This window comes from Protomyctophum bolini (assembly GCF_963924005.1).
Source record: "Protomyctophum bolini genome assembly, chromosome: 5".
In the NCBI taxonomy this organism is placed as follows: domain Eukaryota; kingdom Metazoa; phylum Chordata; class Actinopteri; order Myctophiformes; family Myctophidae; genus Protomyctophum; species Protomyctophum bolini.
In genome coordinates this window covers 33255509-33276788 of record NC_137866.1, presented here as the reverse complement: position 1 = coordinate 33276788, position 21280 = coordinate 33255509, and the positions used below count along the sequence as shown (strand labels likewise).

General features: G+C 43.7%; 1 protein-coding gene across 2 annotated transcripts in view; it reads left to right on the top strand.

Annotated features, from left to right (window-relative positions):
* Window positions 1–20473, top strand: part of spen (spen family transcriptional repressor) — a 34723-nt gene extending 14250 nt beyond the window's left edge. Inside the window, exons 4-15 of one of the 2 annotated variants that reach the window (XM_080764018.1) lie at window positions 1363–1520; window positions 2400–2600; window positions 2698–2849; window positions 2940–3065; window positions 3168–3281; window positions 4081–4194; window positions 4302–4402; window positions 4512–12357; window positions 12926–13285; window positions 14044–14241; window positions 14642–14800; window positions 18179–20473. In XM_080764018.1, the coding sequence (XP_080620144.1) occupies window positions 1363–1520; window positions 2400–2600; window positions 2698–2849; window positions 2940–3065; window positions 3168–3281; window positions 4081–4194; window positions 4302–4402; window positions 4512–12357; window positions 12926–13285; window positions 14044–14241; window positions 14642–14800; window positions 18179–18310 (9661 nt within the window). In that variant the 3' untranslated portion in view covers window positions 18311–20473. Of the gene's footprint in view, window positions 1–1362; window positions 1521–2399; window positions 2601–2679; window positions 2850–2939; window positions 3066–3167; window positions 3282–4080; window positions 4195–4301; window positions 4403–4511; window positions 12358–12925; window positions 13286–14043; window positions 14242–14641; window positions 14801–18178 lie in introns of both variants that reach the window. The other variant, XM_080764017.1, reaches the window with a different exon arrangement.
* The last annotated feature ends 807 nt before the right edge of the window (window positions 20474–21280 follow it).

The window sequence follows — 21280 nt, the reverse complement described above, 5'->3', positions numbered from 1 at the left end:
GTGTGCGGGTGATGGCTCCCCCCCCTCCGTGAGATCCAGTTGGAACTGGAAATTTCTGGCCACTGCTGGCTCTCTGCCCACTCCCACAGGCCAGGCTCCATCAACGGCACTTCCGGGAGTGTCTGAGTTGAGGGAGGAGAAATGCAGAAGGAAACAAACGCTGCACAGCCTAGAAGGCTAGAAAACGGACACAGGCATGGGAATGAGAGGAGAGGTGTATGAGAGGGCATTGATTTGTGCAAAAGATTCAACAGTTGTATGTACAATGCACATTGCTGCAACATGAATATCAGGAAAATATGTTTTCAAGAGCCGAGAAAGACAGCCATCAATCTGAATTATTTCGTCTTTAGGATTTAACCAGATGCTCTTATATCTTGTTTTCACAGTCTTCACATATGTGTTTACACCAAAGGTTCCCTGTTCAAGAGAATAGATTTAATAAATTTAAAAAAGTTATAAAGGGGTAAAGTTAATAGTTCACCAAAAAAGCACCAAAAACGAAATGGAAAGAGGACTAAAAATAAATGCAAAAATAAAAAATGCAATGGGAAAATAATATTTGTTTTTTCATAAGTGATTTGAAATACTACTTTACACACTTACAGTACGTAGCCTGAGTTTCACAGCTGATGGTAGCGAGAGGTGTGTTCAAGGACCCCCTCTGAGGCTCATTGTGGACTAACATCATGTCTAACATCATGGAACTAAGATTCTACCCTGTCAAGCTTTAAACATTATCCGTAGAATGTTAAAAATCAATTCATGGGCAACCAGTGCAAAGAGACAAGGGTGGGTGTAATATGATCTTGCCTCTTAAAGACTAGCAGCTGCATTTTGAACCAGCTGGAGGCTGGAGCTGTCTGACTGAGCCCTGAATATATTGTGAAAATAGTACAAATGTGATTACATAAAAGCACAGATGACCTTTCCAGATCAGAAAATTATATAAAGAAGAACAGACATCTAATATTCTGTTGTGATTCTATAATGAATCCACAACAGCCATTTGTCACCTGTTTATCAGCAAACGTTTGTTAAAAATAGACTCCTTGTGGTTTTTCTTTTAACAGTTCCTTCCTGTGACATGATTTATAGCTTCTCAGATCAGATATCAGATGTCTGTACAATTCAGTTTTAAATGTAGCCCATCAAAGGCAAACCTGGCTGAGTTTAGTTGGAGAATACAATCAATTTAAAATCACAGCTGTTCATGTGTTGCAAATGTCAATTGCTTCTACATTCTGGAGGGCACATTTATTTTCACAGTTTTACTGTACGTGTACAGTTTGCGTAAATGATACGGTTGCCAGCCTCCTAGACATTTTTATCTCTAAGCCTCTGTTCCCTCTGTTGCTACAGTGATTCTAGCAGTAGTTCGAGCGATGACTCTCCAGCACGCTCAGTGCAGTCTGCTGCTGTTCCTGCACCCTCAGCACTTCCATTATCCTCCCTCGACAAGGATGAGCCACGTAAAAGCTTTGGCATCAAGGTCCAAAACCTTCCTGTGCGTTCTACAGGTGAGTGGCAAGCGGTGTCCATTGGGCAACAAAGTGTTTTTGTGTTCAGAAAAGGCATGTTTGTATTTGAATGCCTTTTGGATGCATTTGAATGCATTTGAAACATTTTTGTCTTAAAACCTTTCATCACTCTTCTCGTCACCCTGCCTGCAACCATGTATTGTTATTTGCCCCTGTCTGTGTGTCCTGTCTGAGTGACTGTGAACAAAATAACAAGAGAGAATGGGCTGTTTTCATTCGACTTGATCAGCAAGAAACAAAGAGAATTTTGGGCGGCAGTGGCTCAGCAGGTAGAGCAGGTCGTCCAATGATCCGTGGGTCAACAGTTTGAATCCCGGCTCCTCCTGTCCACATGTCCAAGTGTCCTTGGGCAAAACACTGAACCCCACAATGCCTCCAGTGGTTGCCACCATTGGTGTGTGAATGTCGGAAGTGAGGACGCTGGCGTTGACTGTTCACCCTCAATGTATGAATGAATGGACCATTGTAAAGCGCTTTGAGTAAGCACTAGTATAAGTAAAGCGCTATAAAAATGCAATCCATATAATATTAATGCATTAGTCTCAACAATGGAGGTCAAGGCCAAAGGTACATATTTGGTCATAGAAAGAGTTGTTGCTCACACGCCAAGGTGCATTTAATAGTGCATGGGGTTCCACCGCGCCCCAAGCCTATTATAGGTTGCCCCGGTGCATTTCAGGAACAGGACATAGTGGAAGGAGGGCACTGGAGCAGTCTCGGACAATTTAAGCCTTTATTTACAGGATGCAGGCAAAACAACAACAACAACGTTTTGATGTCAATGCATTTCGCCAGGTGCATTTAATAGGTTTTAGTGTATAAAAATACATTTAACTTAATGTGATCTGTTCTCTACAGATACAAGTCTGAAAGATGGCCTGTTCCATGAATTCAAAAAGCATGGAAAAGTCACATCTGTACAGATCCATGGAGCTTCAGAGGACCGCTATGGACTGGTCTTCTTCCGTCAGCAGGAGGACCAAGAGAAAGCCCTGGGAACATCAAAGGGGAAGCTGTTTTTTGGCATGCAGATTGAAGTCACTGCCTGGAATGGCCCAGGTAAATTCTGGATACCAATGATTTCATTAAGAAACACAGATCAGGTTATATGCTAAAACACTGTATCAAGTTTATGAAGAGGGACTTACTTTTCCAGAGACAGAGAGTGAGAATGAGTTCCGGCCCCTGGACGAGAGGATAGACGAGTTTCATCCAAAAGCCACACGGACGTTATTTATTGGAAACCTGGAGAAAACCACCAGTTACCATGATCTACTGAACATCTTTCAGCGCTTTGGAGAAATAGTGGTATGCTGACATGCCAGTTTATTAAAAAGAAGAAGAAGAAAAATAGAATATTCTTATACTATCACTGACTTATTATTATTATTCCCAAAGGATATTGACATCAAGAAGGTGAATGGAGCCCCGCAGTATGCTTTCCTACAGTATTGTGATATTGCAAGTGTCTGTAAGGCGATAAAGAAAATGGATGGCGAATACCTTGGCAATAATAGGCTAAAGGTGAGAATTATAGCCGCAATTCCATTTTAATAATAGTTTGTATTGTGAATTAAATTATCTATGTATTCTTTGTGTTGATCCTATTTTTTATTATTATTTCAGCTCGGCTTTGGAAAGAGCATGCCTACCACTTGTGTTTGGTTGGACGGATTGGCATTGAACACTACGGAGCAGTATCTCACTCGTCATTTCTGCCGCTATGGGCATGTTGTTAAGGTAACAATTTTTTCATTATTTTGTACTCTGACATTGCAGTTCTCCTTGCCCTGTGTTAGAGCTTGTCATGGGTCAAAACCCTAAAAAGACCTGTGAAATTTGTTCTGAGACCCGATTCGTTCCAAGTTCCAATTTTCTTTTTAAATGAGGGACCCGAACCCTAATGACCCTGTGACAGTTCTGACACCTGATTGATTCCTACATAAAAGAATATAAAAAAGACGGAGCCAAACCCTAAAATGGACCTGTGTCATTTATTCAGAGATTGTCTCTGAGGTATTACAGAACCGACCCCAAATGTTGTATGTTATTGGGACCTGACAAACCTAATAATTATTACAATTGCTATTAAAATTGACATTCTGCCAGTGGATGCCAGTGATAGGCTTATCCATAATGGAATCTCGCAGCTACATAACGGCTTACAATGAGACGCTTACGTTAAATTACATGTTAACACCTCGATGAAGAAGGAATCCAGGATCGTGCACGTGCACACACCTTTTGATCCATTGGAGACACGCTTTCCCAGTTACTGCATGCGCAGCTCAACCTCTTCCCCTCATATTACGCTGCAGTAATCTGATCCTATGTCTGCCTAATAATCACACATCACTACATGCTTTTCAAGCAAGTATGGGTCTTCTCAGATTCCAAATAATATTAATAACAGTAATAATGTATATTATTATTATTGTTATTACTGTATTATTATTATTATTTATTTATTTTTCAGTTCAGGTAGACCTGTGAAGACCTACAGTATCCTGTATGACAATATCTTCTTCATCTTCCACAGGTTGTATTCGATAGAATGAAAGGAATGGCTTTAATCCTGTACAACAACATAGAATATGCACAGGCTGCCGTCAAAGAGACGAAGGGCTGGAAGATCGGGGGAAATAAAATCAAAGTGAGTGAAGGAAAATCAGAAGAGCCCATGCTATCCTATTAATATGCCAGCCAGGAGAAAGCTTTGAAAACTACATGAATTGTACATTTTTTACTTTTTTTTTACAGGTGGACTTTGCCAATCAGGAAAGCCAGATGGCTTTCTATCGTTCAATGCAGGCATCTGGCCAGGACATTCGTGACTTTTACGACATCCTAACTGAGCGAAGGTTTGCATGCTTTACGCTTTATTTTTTAATCTATTTTCTATCAATTTTAAGTATTTAATTTAAATACATTATTTCATTTCATGGTTTGTTTTGTTTTATTTCTTGCCAGAGATGAGCGGCGGACGCAATATGAATTTCCAGCAGAGCGACCACCGTATTATGAAAATGCACGGACGCCTGGGACATTCACTGATGAACTGCGTCGTAAATATCCTGCCAGGAGTCGCGAATTCTATGCAGAATGGGACCCGTATCAAGGAGATTACTATGATCCACAATACTTTGAAGACCCCCGAGAGTACAGAGAATTCAGAGCAGACCCATACGAGCAAGACATTCGCAAATACAGCTATCTACAACGGGAACGCGAAAGAGAGAGGGAGCGCTTTGAAACGGACCGTGGACGAGATCACGGGAGGAGGACAATAGAGCGCAGCCAAAGTCCGTCTCACGTTCCCTCTCGTCGCCCTGCCAGCCCTACTGCATCTCCGTCACTGTCCGAGAGGATACCGAGCGATTCTGATCGCCGTGTTTGCTGTAGATCCTCAGAAAGAAGCGGTAGTTGCAGCTCCGTCTCCCCACCCAGATTTGAGAAGCCTGACAAGGCACGAGCTGAAAGGTACAACAAAACTGATAAGCTCGAAAAGGATCGGGTTTTTGAAGTCGAACGTGTGACTGTGGTTGAGAAGGAGAAACGGGCTGGTAGAAAAGAGAGGGGGGACAAGGAGAAAAGTGAGAAGAGGCTGAAGAAGCTCAGGGTGGCATCACCGAGCATCCCAACATGTGAGACAGAACCTGAATTTGAAAGGGACATTAGTCCAGGTTCAGCTCTTCGAAGTAAAACTAGCAAGGTCCTGAAAGAAGGTACCAGTAAAGGACGGCTAGATCTTTTGCCATGTGTGGTACAGCTAACACGTGTTAAAGAAAAAGAATGCAAATTAATTGGCCATTCTGTCCCCGAAAAACAAAGACTAAGGAGTGGGAATGACAGCCCAAGGCTGGCGTCACCTTCCGCTGAGCAGCGGAGTCCTCCTTTCCATTTAGAACCTTCAAAAGGTGATATTGTTAAGCACGGAAAGGTGCCCAAAGATAAAAGCATGGCAAGTCTTGTAGAGGTTGTCGACAAGGATTCTAAATTGAAATCTAAAAAACATGGAAAATGTGAACTAGGATTTGACAGTGCAGTTGCTGTGGATATTGATCGTTTAGCTGCAAGGAAAAGACGTTTTGAAGACTCTGCTGGAAAAACAGATCGTCTGAAAAGGATGAGCGAGGAGGAGGATGGTAGACTAGGATTCCGTAAACTTGGGGATAGTACTAAGGAGATGGAGGCTGACAAGAATGTCATATTAAAAGGGATGCATAAGAAGGACCATCGCAAAGATAAATCTGAGCAAAGGTTTTCCATTTACAGTCCTAGAGATGAACAAGACCCTCAAAGCAACTCTGTGGGTCTCAGTCTTGAGCTTCAGTCCCGGCTAGGAGAGCTGACTGATGATACCACAGATCCATTAGAGCCACCCTATCTAAAAACTGAATGTGGGGAATTAAAAAACCTTAGCAGCTCAAGTCTCTCAAAGCTTTCCAATGACAGTGGTCTTGATGTGGATGTATTGAGAGAACAACAGAAACAGGGCTCACCAGAAATCAGTATTGAAGGTCAGAACAGAGACACAGTTGAAAATGAGGAACAACTTCTATCACACTTTGACCAGTCTGCTAGCGGCAAAAAACTAATGGAACAAAGTCGATGGCCACAACATAAGCTTGGCGAGCCTGATAAGTCTACCAAATCTGAAAGTCCAGAAGGTAATGATACCAATGACTTTGAAAAGCATTGCTATGGGCTTGATACAGAAAAAGCAACTCAGGATGTCACAAATGATGATTTCCCATCCTGTAAACGAAAGAAATTAGAGAACTTTGACTTGGAAATTCTCAATGCAAAAAGGGATCGTAATTTTGGGTGTTCCCAAAAGTTTAATGATGACATGGATCAGAATGTTGCATCCGGAATAGGCTCTGGACACTTTTCTGCAAATGATGAAAATGCCCATCTATCCTTATGTGTCACTAATAAAGAGATGAAATCCTCTCCTTCAGCTGATGATAAAATATTCTCACACATTGAGTCATTGAAATACAACTTGGACTTGACAGCCAGTCGATTTCATTCTCCTAATACTGAATTCTCCAAGCTTAAGACAACATTGCTTGGATGTGATGAGGAGTTATTACATCGTTGGGAAAGACGTATTAAATCGGACTCGGTCAGGATGGAGATGACTTTTCCCAGTGGTATTGTGAAACAAGAGAGCATCCGCAAGCGCCTTGGTCACGATTTAGAGCCTGGAGAGGTACAGTCAGATTCAGATGATGATGATGATGGTGAGACCAAGCCCCATTCTCCAAAGACCAATACTTCCCTGTCTTATATCCTCAGGGAACGTGAGGAGAGGTTGACAGATCTGAAGCTTTCAGGTTCATTGGAGAAGAATAAGTTTTATTCTTTTGCATTAAATAAGACTATAACCCCCGATACAAAAGCACTCCTTGATCGAGCCAAGACACTGTATTCGTCCCGAGAAGATAATTGGTCCTTTCTTCCCTCTCGCTTTCCAAGTTCCCACAGTTGTTCAGACAAGGAGAAGGTAGAACTTGCACCAAGACCCATTCCTTCTTGGTACATGAAGAAGAAAAAGATTCGCACTAATTCTGAAGGGAAGCTTCATGACAAAAAGGAGGAGCTGAAGCCACAGGACCAAGAGCGACAAGAATTATTTGCCTCTCGTTTCCTCCATAGCTCAATCTTTGAACAGGATTCACGCCGTTTGCAACGTCTAGAGCGCAAAGATCATGATTTTGAGATGGGAGTTAGTAGGCCTCTTGCTAAACCAGGGGCTACTGAGGTACAACCAGTGTCTGGTGGAGCTGACACACCACAAGAGCCCATAGTTCTTTTCCATAGTCGTTTTTTGGATATCCAACAACAAAAGGACAAGGATCACCCTCCACAAGACACTGAGAGTGTTGTTATTAAGGTGGAGATAGAACGAGATGAGTTGCAGAACGGTGATAGTGAGATGCCCGCCAAGGTATCTGAGCCAGTACTGAAAATGGATGACAAATCAGGTGGCCCCTCTCTAATCTTGACAGTTTCACCATTAGCTTCATCCTCCAGAGAGACGCCTCCATCAGAAAGGAAAGAGATCATAATTGCACCCACAGAACATACTACCTCTGTCATAAAAGAAAAGGCAGAACATGTTCTTGAGGTATCCCCGCCACAATCTCCTCCTATGGAAGATTTGAAACCAGTTGCCATTAAACCAACTATTTCCCCTCCACCAGTACTTTCAGAGGCAGATGCTGAAATTAAACCAAAAGTTGATTCAGCAGAACTGAAACTAAAAACAGAAAACTGTTTGACAGTGGAACATAACCCTCCTTTGGAAGATAAGCCCCCCACTCCTGGTGGTTCCTTGAGTAGTTTTGAGTCTGCTGAGTGCCCCTCCTCAGATTATCCAAAGCTTGTGGAAAACACTGAAATCATTAAGACCGAGAACACAGAGAATCAAGAATCTAAACACATTGTGGAGCCTCAGGAAACCGAGACACTCAATGATGTGTGTATGCCAGAGCTGAAGGCTGAAATTAAACCATTACCAAGCCGAAAACAGCCCAAGAGCAAAAAGACCAAGTCAAATGTGTCAGTACTACGCACAACACAAGCATGTCAAACTGCTCCTAATGAGAAACCTGCAGTTCGGAAGAGTGAACGGATTGACAGAGAAAAACTCAAAAGGGCCTCATCTCCTAGAGGAGAGATATCAAAAGTATCAACTGAACCTAAAAACACGGCCAAGTCACCAAGTCATGCTTCAGATTCAGAACAAAACATTGAGTCAAGCTTGATACACGGGAGGACACGGACACGTAGAAATGTCAGATCAGTTTACGCAACACTACATGATGGAGAGCAAGCTGGGAAAGAGGCCGTTGAATCACCCCGTTCCATGCGCAAACGTGGTGCTGATAAAGAACAAACACAGCAAGAAACTCAGAATCCATCTGTTCGTGGGCGAGGTCGTCCACCTAAAAAGGGAGGAAAGCGGGTAGAGGATCAGTCACCAATAAAAGGAGATCAACAGAAAATTACAGAAGAAGTCTTGGACACCAAAGAGCCCTTAATCACAGGCCCCGAGGGTTGGCGTTCACCCCGTATTCAGAAAGTACAACAATCTCAGCTCTCTGCATCTGCTGGTACCTTGGCTAACAAAAAAGCAAATAAACACTCTGGGAGAGCTGTATCACCCACAGAGACAGCTAATGATATTGAAAGCATTGATGAGTCGGACACTAAATCTCAAGTTGAAGAATTAGATGAGAATATTTCAGAAAAGGACGGAAACATGAGCTCACCGGTACACGTAAAGGCAAAGGAGCTAAAAGATCAAGGTGGAAAGAGCTCTGCTGAAGAGGACATGGAGAAGATGGAACCTTCTCATTCAGAGAAAAGACAGCAACCTGAAAAGATCAGTAAAATAAAAGCACCACGGTTGAAAAGAAATACCAAGTCGTGTTCTGAAGATAAATCACACAGCCTAAGAAATCTGGAAATCCGTGTGAGTGTTGATGATGTTAAAGGTTTACTTCCTTCAGATGAGGTTGAAACTGAATTATCTTTGACAAAATCCAACCCAGAAGAACAGGAGAATGAGGAGAAAAAGGGCACAGATATTCAAAAAGAAGCAGATGAGCTTAGTCCACAAGAAAAGGAAGAAGATCTATCAGAACCTGAAACCCCTGCTGATCCAGCTGCTGCTCTTTTGGCAAGGCAGATGGAGCTGGAGCAAGCGGTTGAAAATATTGCTAAACTTACTGTAGAGCAACCACCTCGACCTTATAAGGAGCCATCTGCAGAGCCACCTGCCATACTTCCTCCTGTGGTAGTGGAGCCAGAGGTTGAGGTTGAGGAGGAAAAGCCAGCTAACCCTGCAAGTGAAACTGAACTGGCAGCTGCCATTGATTCAATTACTGCTGAAGATATATCTGGAGATGCAGATGGGTTCACTGCTCCTCCTACTTACACGGATAGTATTCCTACCCCTGATCCCCTGATATCATCATCATCCTCCTCTAATGAGATTATGGAGCCTGAAACTCACTTGGCCATCAACAATATTCTTGCTGCAGATGCAGATGTGGGAGTATTGACACCATGTCCAAAACGGCTTGGGACAGATGCTAAGACGGCTGAACAGCCTGTCACGGTACCTAGAGACTCAATTTTACCTGAAACACCTAAGAAAGCAGGAAAGGCCCGAGCCAAGACTCCAAAAAAGCCAAGGACTCGTAAAGGTACACCGATCAAAAAAAGGGAGACTGAAGAGGTTCCAGAGCCGGTGCCCTCTCCAGTCAAGCTACCAGAGTCTATCCCAGAAGATCTAGAGACTGTAAATTCAAAGGCAGCTGCTGTTACAGTTACCTCAACAGCAGCGGCTTCTGTAGTCACTTCTGCTGCAACTTGCAAGCGCGACATTACAAGTGCAATGACTGTAGAAACCCCCAAAGAGGCAGAGCAACCTGTAGTGGAGCAGCCTGTACCCCAAGAATCTGCCTTTCACACAGGCGCAAGTAGTAATTCTAATTGTAAAAGATGTCTCAAAGCAACAGAGGCATCTGCCCCCATACTCTCCTCCCCTCCTGCACGCACACCACCTATATCCCAATTCAATGTACCTCTACAGAGGCCTGGCAAAATTCTAGTCTCCCCGGACTGGGTTCCAAGATCCGAGGAAAGTCGCATCTATGTTGCTCCTTCTCAAATTACAGCAGTAACATCCTCTGCACCAGTAGTAACTGCACTTGCAGCCCCTGCAGGGAATCCAACAATGCCTCCTGACACCAAGGCTTCAGACATTGATCCTAGCTCTAGCACCTTAAGAAAAATACTAATGGAACCTAAATATGTGACTGCATCAAACAGCAATGCCATCCCCACCACCATGGTAACATCCGTGCTGTCAGACCCTGCTCGGATGTCAGAAAATGAAAATCCCTCGGATGCAGTGAGTTCAAGGCACGGGCACGTTGAGGAAAGACCACCTTTGCCACCCCAGTTCACACACCATAAACCATCTCCACTGACCGAGTCCCAACAAAACTGTGGGGAGAAGTTGCAGCATTCAGTAATTTCGTCTCCTACCACCTCAGTTATCAGTCGAATTCCATTGCCCTATGACACGGAGGAAACACCCCGAATTTCCCTAAGCAACCGAAACACTAGCCTATCACACCCCAAACAGAAATTTCGGTCAAGTGCTAATGAGAATAGCCGATACCATGGTATGGACACAGTGGAAGATGCAACCAGAGGACGATCCGTTGTTGAGAACACTCCTTACAACGCAGGTTCAGGCCCTGGCCTAAGGGTCAATACATCAGAGGGTGTTGTAGTTCTCAGTTACTCAGGTCAGAAAACTGAAGGACCACAGAGGATGAGAGCCAAAATTAGTCAGATTCCCCAAGCAAGTGCTGGCGACATAGAGTTTCAGCAGTCTGTGTCCAAATCTCAGATTAAGCAAGAGCCAATCACTCCATCATCCCAACCGCCAACCCCAAAAGGACCTCCAACACCCACAGCTTATGGGCACACAGGTGTACTCTTGACTGGCCACAGTGGCCAGTCCTACAACTCCCAACCTGTTATTTCTAGTATTAAACATGAGAGTCCTGTGTCTGATAAAAATGAAGTTGTGTATCACACAGGATCCCAGGGTGGGGTAGTTAAGCTCTTCCAACAGCCAGTCAACAGCTCTCAAGTCTTGATGTACAACCAAGCTGTGATACAGCAGCAGCATGGAAAAAGAGGACATGGAGTTGAACCTGTATCAAGAAAGATGGACATAGTTAAGCCAGTTCAACAGTCTAATCTAAGTCCAGTCATGAGTCCACATCACCCCTCACTGGCTGGAGCCTGCATGAGCCCCAGTCCCGGCATCCCCACTGAACGGTCAGCTCCACACCTAAAGCAAGAACCGCAGTCACCACGAAGAACCGTTCACTCCCCTTCACCTTTTGCCAAAGCTGGCCCCCCAAGCAGTTCTCCCATTGGCACTTCTGTTGTTCTGGGTCCTGGCATGCCTCAGTACCATTCTAACATGCATCACCCACACCCGGAGCAGTCGTCAGTCATAATGCAACCTCATAATGCCACTCAGTCAATGGCTCACGAGGTCAGGATGAACAGCCCATCGATGTCGACAATTAACTACGGAAGGCGATCCGATTCTCTGCCGTCTCCTCGCCCCGGGCCTCTGCATCGAGGAAACACGCCTCAGCCTAATATAATAAGAGATATGGTGCTGCAGTCCCACCCAGGGCCCCAGTCAGTGACATCAAGTGGTGGAAGCGGCAGAGCTGAAGAGGACACGAGGCACTTTCACCAAGCACTGAGCCGGCCTGCGGCACCTCCACTCCAGCCAGACGTAATGATCATGCAGAGCGACCACCGGGGGCTCCACACAGGTTTGCGCTTGGACCAGTATAGGGACATGCACCAGCGCATCCTCATGCACCAGCATCAGCTGGGAGAGCAGGGGGCCACAGACGTACGTCAGTCTCGCACTCCAGAGGCTGGAACAACCGCCTCCAGCAACATCGCTGTGCCATCCAAGAATCCCTTAGTGGGCAAGAGTATAGGACCAACGGGGAAAGAGATGCCTAAAGCATTGGAGGGGAAGATGTCACACCCACCCCATCCCGAAAGTAGGATCATGGGAGTCCATCCGGCTGGCTCTGTCATGGTGTCGCCTCAAGGGGTGCAGCTGATGCACCCAGGAAACGCTGTCTCCTTCCCGGTTTTCCGGGACATGCAGGGTTTCCCTTCTCAGTTTTCAGGACATACTCCAATGGGATTAAATCTGGCTCAGCGTGGCATCACACCATCACAGGTTAGTATTATAAACTTCACATTAGCATTTTGGATCCATGTTTTTGTTTTTGTGTAATTCATAAAGATGGAATGCTGTGATTGTTCCCCCCCCCCCACCCCTAAAACATGATCATCAGGTACTATGATTATACTAGGAGAAAGATTACTTTTTTTATTTTTCAAAAAAGTGTACAGAAAGTGTTAAAATGTTTCTATGTGGTCGCCTGGTGGGTGGTGGTCTAACTGAACTGAAGCCACACCCACAGCTGTTGTTGTATGATAAGGGGGGGGGGGGGGGGGGGGGGTTAGGGGAGAGGATGATACTGTGATGTTACTATATCACTGTCATTTCGATTGGGCCTTTTGACTCAAAGGCTTTCAGCTTTCAGGAAGAAACCAAAAATACACAGGGAAGACATATTTCAATATTCTCTAACAACACCCGAAGGGGTGTCTATTATTAGAGCAATGTTAACTCCATAGACAAAACAGAAAAAGTACAACAATCACGGCACTTCATCTTTAAAAGTTGTCATGTGCATCACATATTGGTATTAATATTAAGTTTGTATATTTGTATCAATCAGGTCCAAACAGATGCTGAGCTGGCTCACAGAGGCAAATTATCTCAGTCACTCTCAGCCAGATCACTCGGGGGAGGAGACTCCAAGTCAGAGAGTCCCCACCTTCGCCATTCTACCTCCATGGAACTTTCACACCTGTCCCGATTTCAGAGGGAGGCAGTCTCACCATCCTACCAATCTCCTATGACATCTCCCATGGCTTTTTCCCATAAGCCAGAGATATCTGTCCAGAAGGGCCCACCAACCTTCCTGCAAACTCCTTCAGCAGCAGCAGCACTAACTTCAACGTCATCGCAGATGAGACCTGATTCCAAGCTGGAGCATTCTGGACACCGTTCCATCGACATGGTGCAGCTTATGACGGTATGGAGCCTCAGCGAAGAACAGCATTTGAATGAACCTTCCCTTTTTTAATTATATATATTTATTTATCACACGATTTTGTAACCCATTTTTTTCACCCAGTGTCAATTGTCTAGTGTAATCCTGGGCTCTACACTCCCTCTGCCAACCTGGGGAGAGCAATGGACTCACCTCATGTTTCCTTCAATCCATGAGCGTCCAAGCCGCTTCTTTTCACCTGACAGGGGGGAGTTTCTCTGGTTGGACGTAGCACGTGGAAGGAACACATTATTCCAACGAGTTCCTTTCCCCTCCATCAGGTGCCCGGGCTGGCCAGGAGGAGGCAGTTTAGAGACCAGGATTACTGCATGTTTTTGTAGGGGACACTTGGAGAACATGCATGGGGGTGGCGCCGGCGGTGGATCAGGGGTAACTGATGGTAACCGCAAGGTTGCCAGTTCGATCCCTGTGGGCTTCCCCAGAGTTAGTGTCGAAGTGTCCTTGAGCAAGACACTGAACCCCTAATTGCTCCTGATGTGCTGGTTGGAGCCTTGCATGGTTTCCACTGCCATCAGTGTATGAATGTGTGTGTGAATGGGTGAATGTAATGCACAATCTATGTAAAGCGCCTTGGTTAAAGGCGCTATATAAATTTACCATTTACCATTTTATGCAAACTCCACACAGAAATGCCAACCCGACTTAGGGCACTCATGACGTGTCTGTGCAAGGCTACAAGGAACAAAATGTAACTTCCTTCTTGTGATTTCTTTTTACAGAAATACCCAATTGTATGGCAAGGTCTATTAGCACTAAAGAATGACCAGGCTGCTGTCCAGCTGCACTTTGTTTCTGGCAACACCATATTGGCACAGCGCTCCCTGCCACCCCCTGACGGAGGTCCTCTGCTTCTTCGCATTGCCCAGAGAATGAGATTAGAGGCCTCCCAGCTGGAAAGTGTGGCCCGCAGAATGACTGTAAGTGTTTTGGGTTATAAAGTTACTTGGAAAAAGTGATACTGGCTACGGTGTTTACTTATCAAATAATGCATTTCCATATTTGACTTAATATACGTGTTTTTCATTAATGTAGTGGTTGAAAAGGCATTAATTGAGTCCAATGGTGGGAATTCTGGTCTGGTTTTGGTGAATATGAAGTTCCGGTCAGTTGGTGTGGGGCCACTCATTAAAAAAACCTAGCGTCATTTGTATTGTTGACCTATTTCTACCATATAGACCAGAACTCTCACCACGGGACTCAGGCAATCAATTGATACCTTTGCAACCACTATATTAATGGCAAGTTTTTCCTACAGCTTTAAGTCCAAAAATCTGAACTAACACTTTAAGACTTAATTGTGGTTGTCATCCATGACAGGTGGAGAATGACTACTGCTTGCTACTGGCCCTGCCCTGTGGTCGAGACCAGGAGGATGTACTCGGTCAGACACAAGCCCTCAATACAGGCTTTATTACCTACCTGCAGGCTAAGCAGGCAGCTGGTATCATTAACGTCCCCAATCCTGGCTCCAACCAGGTATGCTAACTTTGTATTTGTTCCCATAAGTTTGTCCGTCTACCGTAATGCCTAGGATGATGAAGCGTGGGGACGAGAGGGACTCTCTGTCCTTACATCATAGATCTTGGCCAGAGTAAGTAGATCCCCTAGGCCTAGACCCACCGGTGGGTCGCGACCCAGTCTTTGGGAAACAATGCCCTAGAGGCCATAAGGCCGATGACAATACAATTTGCTATATGGTTACACTTAGAGAACACAGTGTGTCGTGAGTAGGTCCCTAAACCCAACCACAATCACTGCTGGTGTATGTTGGGACTGTATCCAAATATGTATGGATTGCCTTGCAATACTTCCTTTATTGTTTTCAGTGGTGCCAACTGCTCTGCATTTGACCGTGTCCATCCATCCATCCATCTTCAACCGCTTATCCGTAGTCGGGTCGCGGGGGCAACAGCTCCACCAGAGTGCTCCAGACTTCCCTCTCCAGAGAATCATTAGTGACTTCCTCCTGGGGGATTCCGAGACATTCCAAGGCCAGTGATTCGATTTCCTCCAACTGTGCCTTGGTCTGCCCCGGGGTCTCCTCCCAGTGGGACGTGCGTCGAGGACCTCCCTAGGGAGGCGCCCGAGAGGCATCCTAAACAGATGCCCGAACCACCTCAGCTGGCTCCTTTCCAGGCGAAGGAGCAGCGGTTCTACTCCGAGTCTCTCTCGTGTGACTGAACTTCTCACCCTATCTCTAAGGGAGATGCCAGCCACCCGTCGAAGAAAACTCATTTCGGCCGCTTGTATTCGCAACCTTATTCTTTCGGTCATGACCCACACTTCATGACCATAGGTGAGAGTAGGAACGAAGATTGCTCGGTAGACGGAGAGCTTTGCCTTCTGGCTCAACTCTCTTTTTCTCTCCGATTCTCTGGCTGATCTCCTTCTCCGTCCTCCCCTCACTCGTAAACAAGACCCCGAGATACTTGAACTCCTTCACCTGGGGTAATGCCTCATTCCCTACCCGGACTGCACAATCCACCGGTTTCCTGCTGAGAACCATGGCCTCAGATTTGGAGACGCTGATCCTCATCCCAGCCGCCGCACACTCGGCTGCGAACCGGTCCAGTGAAAGCTGAAGGTCTTGGACTGATGGTGCCATCAGGACCACATCATCTGCAAAAAGCAGTGATGCAACCCTTAGGTCACCGAGCCGAATACCCTCTCCGCCACGACTTCGCCTCGAGATCCTGGATAGGTGACAATGCGCAACCCTGGCGAAGGCCAACACCCACCGGAAACGAATCCGACTTACTCCCGAGCACACGGACACAGCTCTCACTTTGGGTGTACATAGATTGGATGGCCCTCAACAAAGTCCATCTCACCCCATACTCCCGCAGCACCTCCCACAGGACCGCCCGGGGGACCCGGTCATACGCCTTCTCCAAATGTGTGTTTGTCTATCCGTATGTATACAGTACATGTGTATTTATTTATGAGCACGGCATAAACAGCTGCAGCTGATTGCAATACCAATTACTCTAATTAAACACAAACAGGAGACAGTGCAACACATGAGCTGAGGACACGCACACTCATCAAATAGAGTCGTACCGCCTGAATACCAGAGCCCACACATAGCGAGTCCTCCTTGACAGAGAGACGACAACTGCATTGTCACCTGTTCTTGTATAAAGCCATGCTTGGAGATTGTCCTAAATACATCTCATAATTTCTGAAATGGGACTCTGAACCCTACCACACCAGATCAAGTCATTTCACCAAATTCAAGGTACCAAAGGTTAACTCTGAACTGGTAGATCTGCTTTTATCTTCTGTGGCCCTAATACATGGAATGACCTGCAAACTATATTAAAATTGAACACATTGGAGTGAGCATACAGATCCCCACAATATGTAACTGTTTTTAGATCATTTTGAAATTTGTCTTATCCTCTATTTGTAACCTATGTAATTAACATGTATACCTTTCGTTTTCCTTCTCCTGATCTTCTGATTGTGATGGTTCTTTTTTTAAATATATGATATTGTATTTGTCAAAAGGCTCATGGAGAGTCACTGACACCCAATCAAGCCTGAGTGAGTGGCAGCTTGTTCATTGGCCACACACAGGTGTGGGAGGCTATATAAGTAGAACTAGGTGCACTCATTCCCTGATGCATGCTCTGATCACCACACCGTGCGGCCTCTTCCTCTTGTCTCAACCTCCAGAACTACCACCTTTCTTCAAACCTCAGGCTCAAACTGTGTGCGTCCAAGAACAAATCACACACATCGTGTGTACCACACACACCATGATTGCCAAGTAAATTGCCACAACATGGCCAAAGAGAATCCTCTGCCTCCTTTCATTCCCTATGGTCAGCCTGGCCGATGACCTTGCCTGCTCACCTCTGTCAGTCACTAACATGAACTTTTTCCGAGAGACACTCTTTCAGTATTACTCGACGACACTGAAAATGAGTTCAATTACTATTTATTTCGAGAATAAATAAAACTTGACAATGAATGAATGAACCTGAATACCAGCACACACTCGTCAAACAGAGTAGCCTATGCATCGCTTACTTACTTACTCACTGGCTGTGATTTTTGAATATTACCTGGGTTGATACAGTATGCCGTTGTCTTTTTAGCCCTAGAACACTAAACATGGGTGATTTTCACCCGGACAATTATATTGTTGTAATTTTCATAATGTTTGAGGTGGGTGAGTGTTTCAGTACCTTCATGATGCTCAGTGACATCATAGGTTTGTTTCCCTGCCCAGAGCCCACACCCCTGGTTTTTTCTAAGGCTTCACTCACACCTTTCGATCTAGCATACAACATTGATGCATGCTAGATGTATGAGACTTGTTTACTGATGCAAGCTCCCAATGCATTTCCAATGGAAGTCACATGGTTTGACAACATTTTTGTTGTACGGCTTTCGGCTGTGTTTCGACTGCCCCCCCCCCCCCCCCTCATACAATAAATGTTATGTCAAACCATGTGACTCCCATTGGAAATGCATTGCGAGCTTGCATCAGTGGACCAAAGGAGACCAAATTTCCCAGCTCCATTATACTTTTTTCAGGAATATCTTTAAAATAATACCCATATTTTTCACCAATTTTGCCCCCATGATATCTATTTTTCACTTATTTTGTGAAAAGCCATGATGAAATATTAAAGAAGAGTACCTCAAGTTGCCATGTATTGCTGTACTTCAATATATTTTTATGAGAAATATTTATGGAATATTTTACATTGTGTAAAATATACCCGTGTTTAGCGATGGTGTGACAAAAAGGATGTTTAGTGTTCTAGGGTTAAATGTATAAATATTGCCACACTGACTGAAGAAGCTATTTCATTTAATGTGTTCTCATCTTTCAATCCACAGCCAGCCTACGTGGTGCAGATCTTTCCACCGTGCGAGTTCTCGGAGAACCATCTGTCCCGCCTGGCCCCGGATCTCCTCAACAGCATCTCCAGCATTTCGCCCCACCTCATGATTGTCATCGCCTCTGTGTAAATTACCTCCATTTTTCCAGAACCAAGCCAACACCAGCCTTTTTGGATTCATCCAGTTTTGAAAAGCTGGAAATGCCTCATTTTTTTCCTTTTTTCTTTTTAATGGGTTTGACCTTTTCTTATTGATTTAAACATGCACTCACTTTTACTTCTTCACGTCACCGAGTCCTTATGTCATCCATCCACTAATTCCTGAACGCTGTGCCTTTTACTGAGAGCACATGGAAGGGTGGACCGTGGAGATTTTTGGTTGCTCATTTCATTTTGTGCATCATCAGAGGTGTCGCAGATCAGCATCCTGAATTTCAAAACTTTCAAAAGGGGACGAAGCACCTGATCAAAAAACCTCTGAAGGGATTTTTTTTGTTGCTTTCCTCGAAAATAATGATTGTGATTTATTTTACTTTCTTTTATTGAGAACCGATCTGATCAGTCATTGCACTACGTTAAGAGAAGAAAAAAAATCAATTGTGAACTTTGTACAGATTTTTGAGTATTAAATGATTCATGTTATGATGTTAATACTCCAGACCAGTTGACCAGCCATGTTTGCGCAAGATAAAATAAAAATCTTTGCCAGGAACAATGATTGAGAATCATGTCAGCCTGATGAATCATCACACCGCTTTGCTCCTTCGCCAACAGCCAACGTTCTTCTACTTCATTTCCAGAGTCAACTCTGTTCCTCAAGTGTTCCTTCCCCGAGGAACTCATGAGGGGATGTTCAAGAGTTGTACAGTTTACACTCAATGCCTCAACAGGGGACTATATAAAGAATATATCATTTGTTTATATTACTTTGACTCTTCTTTAAGCCTAAGGGTAAACGTGGACAATTGTGAAACTGTAAATATGAATATTTAAAGACTGAAGAAATGTATGGAGACCAAGTGGATTATTTTACAAGACAGATCATCCAATGTCGGTGTTTTCTTTCATTCTCTCGTGTTTTTTTGTAATTTTGTCTGTTTATTTGGTTGTTGTTGTTCTTGTTTGTTTTTTTTTTTTAGGGTGGGGTGGGGATTTGGGGCAGGGGGAGGAGAGGAATGGAGCAAGGGTTCCCTATAAAGCCCAATGTTCACACACATTTGTTTCTTAATTGATTCTGTGCCAAAATGTCTTTTTGAAACGCTAAAACAAACATAATCATTAACTAGAAGAATGAGGTGGGAAAAAAAGAAAATCAAGAACCTATTTTCATACTTGACTTTGTATTGCCAATCAGATGGCAGAACTGCTTTCCTTTTTTTCTTTTTGTTTGGTCTTTCTTTCTTTTGTATTGGTCACCAACTCGGCTCTGTTACCGCAGTACACTATTCTATTCAGAAATTCTATCCTCATTCATGTCTATGATGAAAGCAGTTATATTAGAAGCTACTGGTCTACATTAGTCTGTATGTTATGAGATGTTTGTCCTTCACTGCCCCCTGCCGTTTTATCATAGCATTGTCCTCCCAGATGTTTGTCCTCCACTGCCCCCTGCTGTCGGGTCTGAGAAATACTCCTCCCAGATACTAACACAACTGTACCCTGAGGTTAGTTTAGAGGCAAATGGTCTCACAGCAGTTGAGCATGCTTTATTTTGAAGGGTGAAGTAAATATATATATATATTTAAAAAACAAAAAAATCATAAGGCAACGAATGTGACTTGAACTGTAAATCATGCTGTCAATGGATGTTAATTGTTTCCTATCTCTCCCCTGAGCTAGTGTCTCCTTGAGCCAAGCTGTAAATAATCATGTCCTAAATCTGTGCTCTTGTGAATGTTTTTGTTTTTGTTTTGTTTTGTTTTTGTCTCTCTTCAGGGTCCTCATTTATGTTTTGTGTGACAAAACAAAGCAGTCTGAAAGAGACAGGAGCTAGGTGCGCAAAAAAACCGATGCTGAAAGTAAAACCATGTCAGTTTTGTGGTGTAAATATTTTTATGACTGCAGGCTGAATACTCTCATGGTTATGTTGAAGGCACTTATAATTTTTGATAAACAAATGAGAAGAAAAAAAAAAAAAAAAAAAAAAAAAACTTAAAGGAAAAGAAAAATGATTAATCTTAAAACTTTGTCTTTTGATCAATCTTCATTTTGAGTGTACTTTGCTGTTCCTCCATGAGGACATTTTAAACTGTAAAATAAATGGTTGTTTAACATACTTCTACAGATCATTAAATGGTCCATAACTCTTTCTTTGTGGTTGTGTCGCTTGCCTCTATAGAAACATAAAAGAGAATGATACACTGACATTTATGTTTTGGAAATATATCATACAATATATATTTGAGATGGGATATTAATCATATTTTGAATGGCTCATTACCCCTATTCAGCTCATAATGCCTATCTGCAGTGGTGGTAAAAATACTTGCGTACAAGCTCACCATTGTGAACTTGTAGATCTGCTATTTTCAAATGGCCAAAATGTATATAGGGCTGAAGTGGTTAATGTAGGCCTATATGTTTTGTAATAATAATCAAAAAAGTACTATAGTAATTAAAGTCTTCCAATAAATGTAGTGGAGTAAAAATACAATATCTGGATCCGAGATGTATGGAGTAGAAGTAAAAGTATTGGAAATTGGAAATACTCAAGAAGTAATAATATGATTATTTAATTTTGTGCAGCTGGTCACTGCTTGAAATGGTACGAACCATTCAGCCACCTTTAGTAGGCTCCTGAGACATCTTGTTTCCAATAATATTGGGACTATTCCACATGCTATAATATTCTGTATATTATACAAACAATGTTACCAGAAATAAGGGGGGGGGGGGGGGTTGATGAAGTATCACAGAGAGCACAGTTCGAACCCACCAAGTCAGTGTTGTTGTTTTTTTTTTTTTTTTGATTGATTGATTGATTGATTGAATACTTCATTAACAGTTTGCAAATAGTACAGAGGTACAATTATACAATGATGCTAAAAGGATAGGCTAACACAAAAAGCCCTAAGGGATGTTTCCATCCATTGGTGGGGAA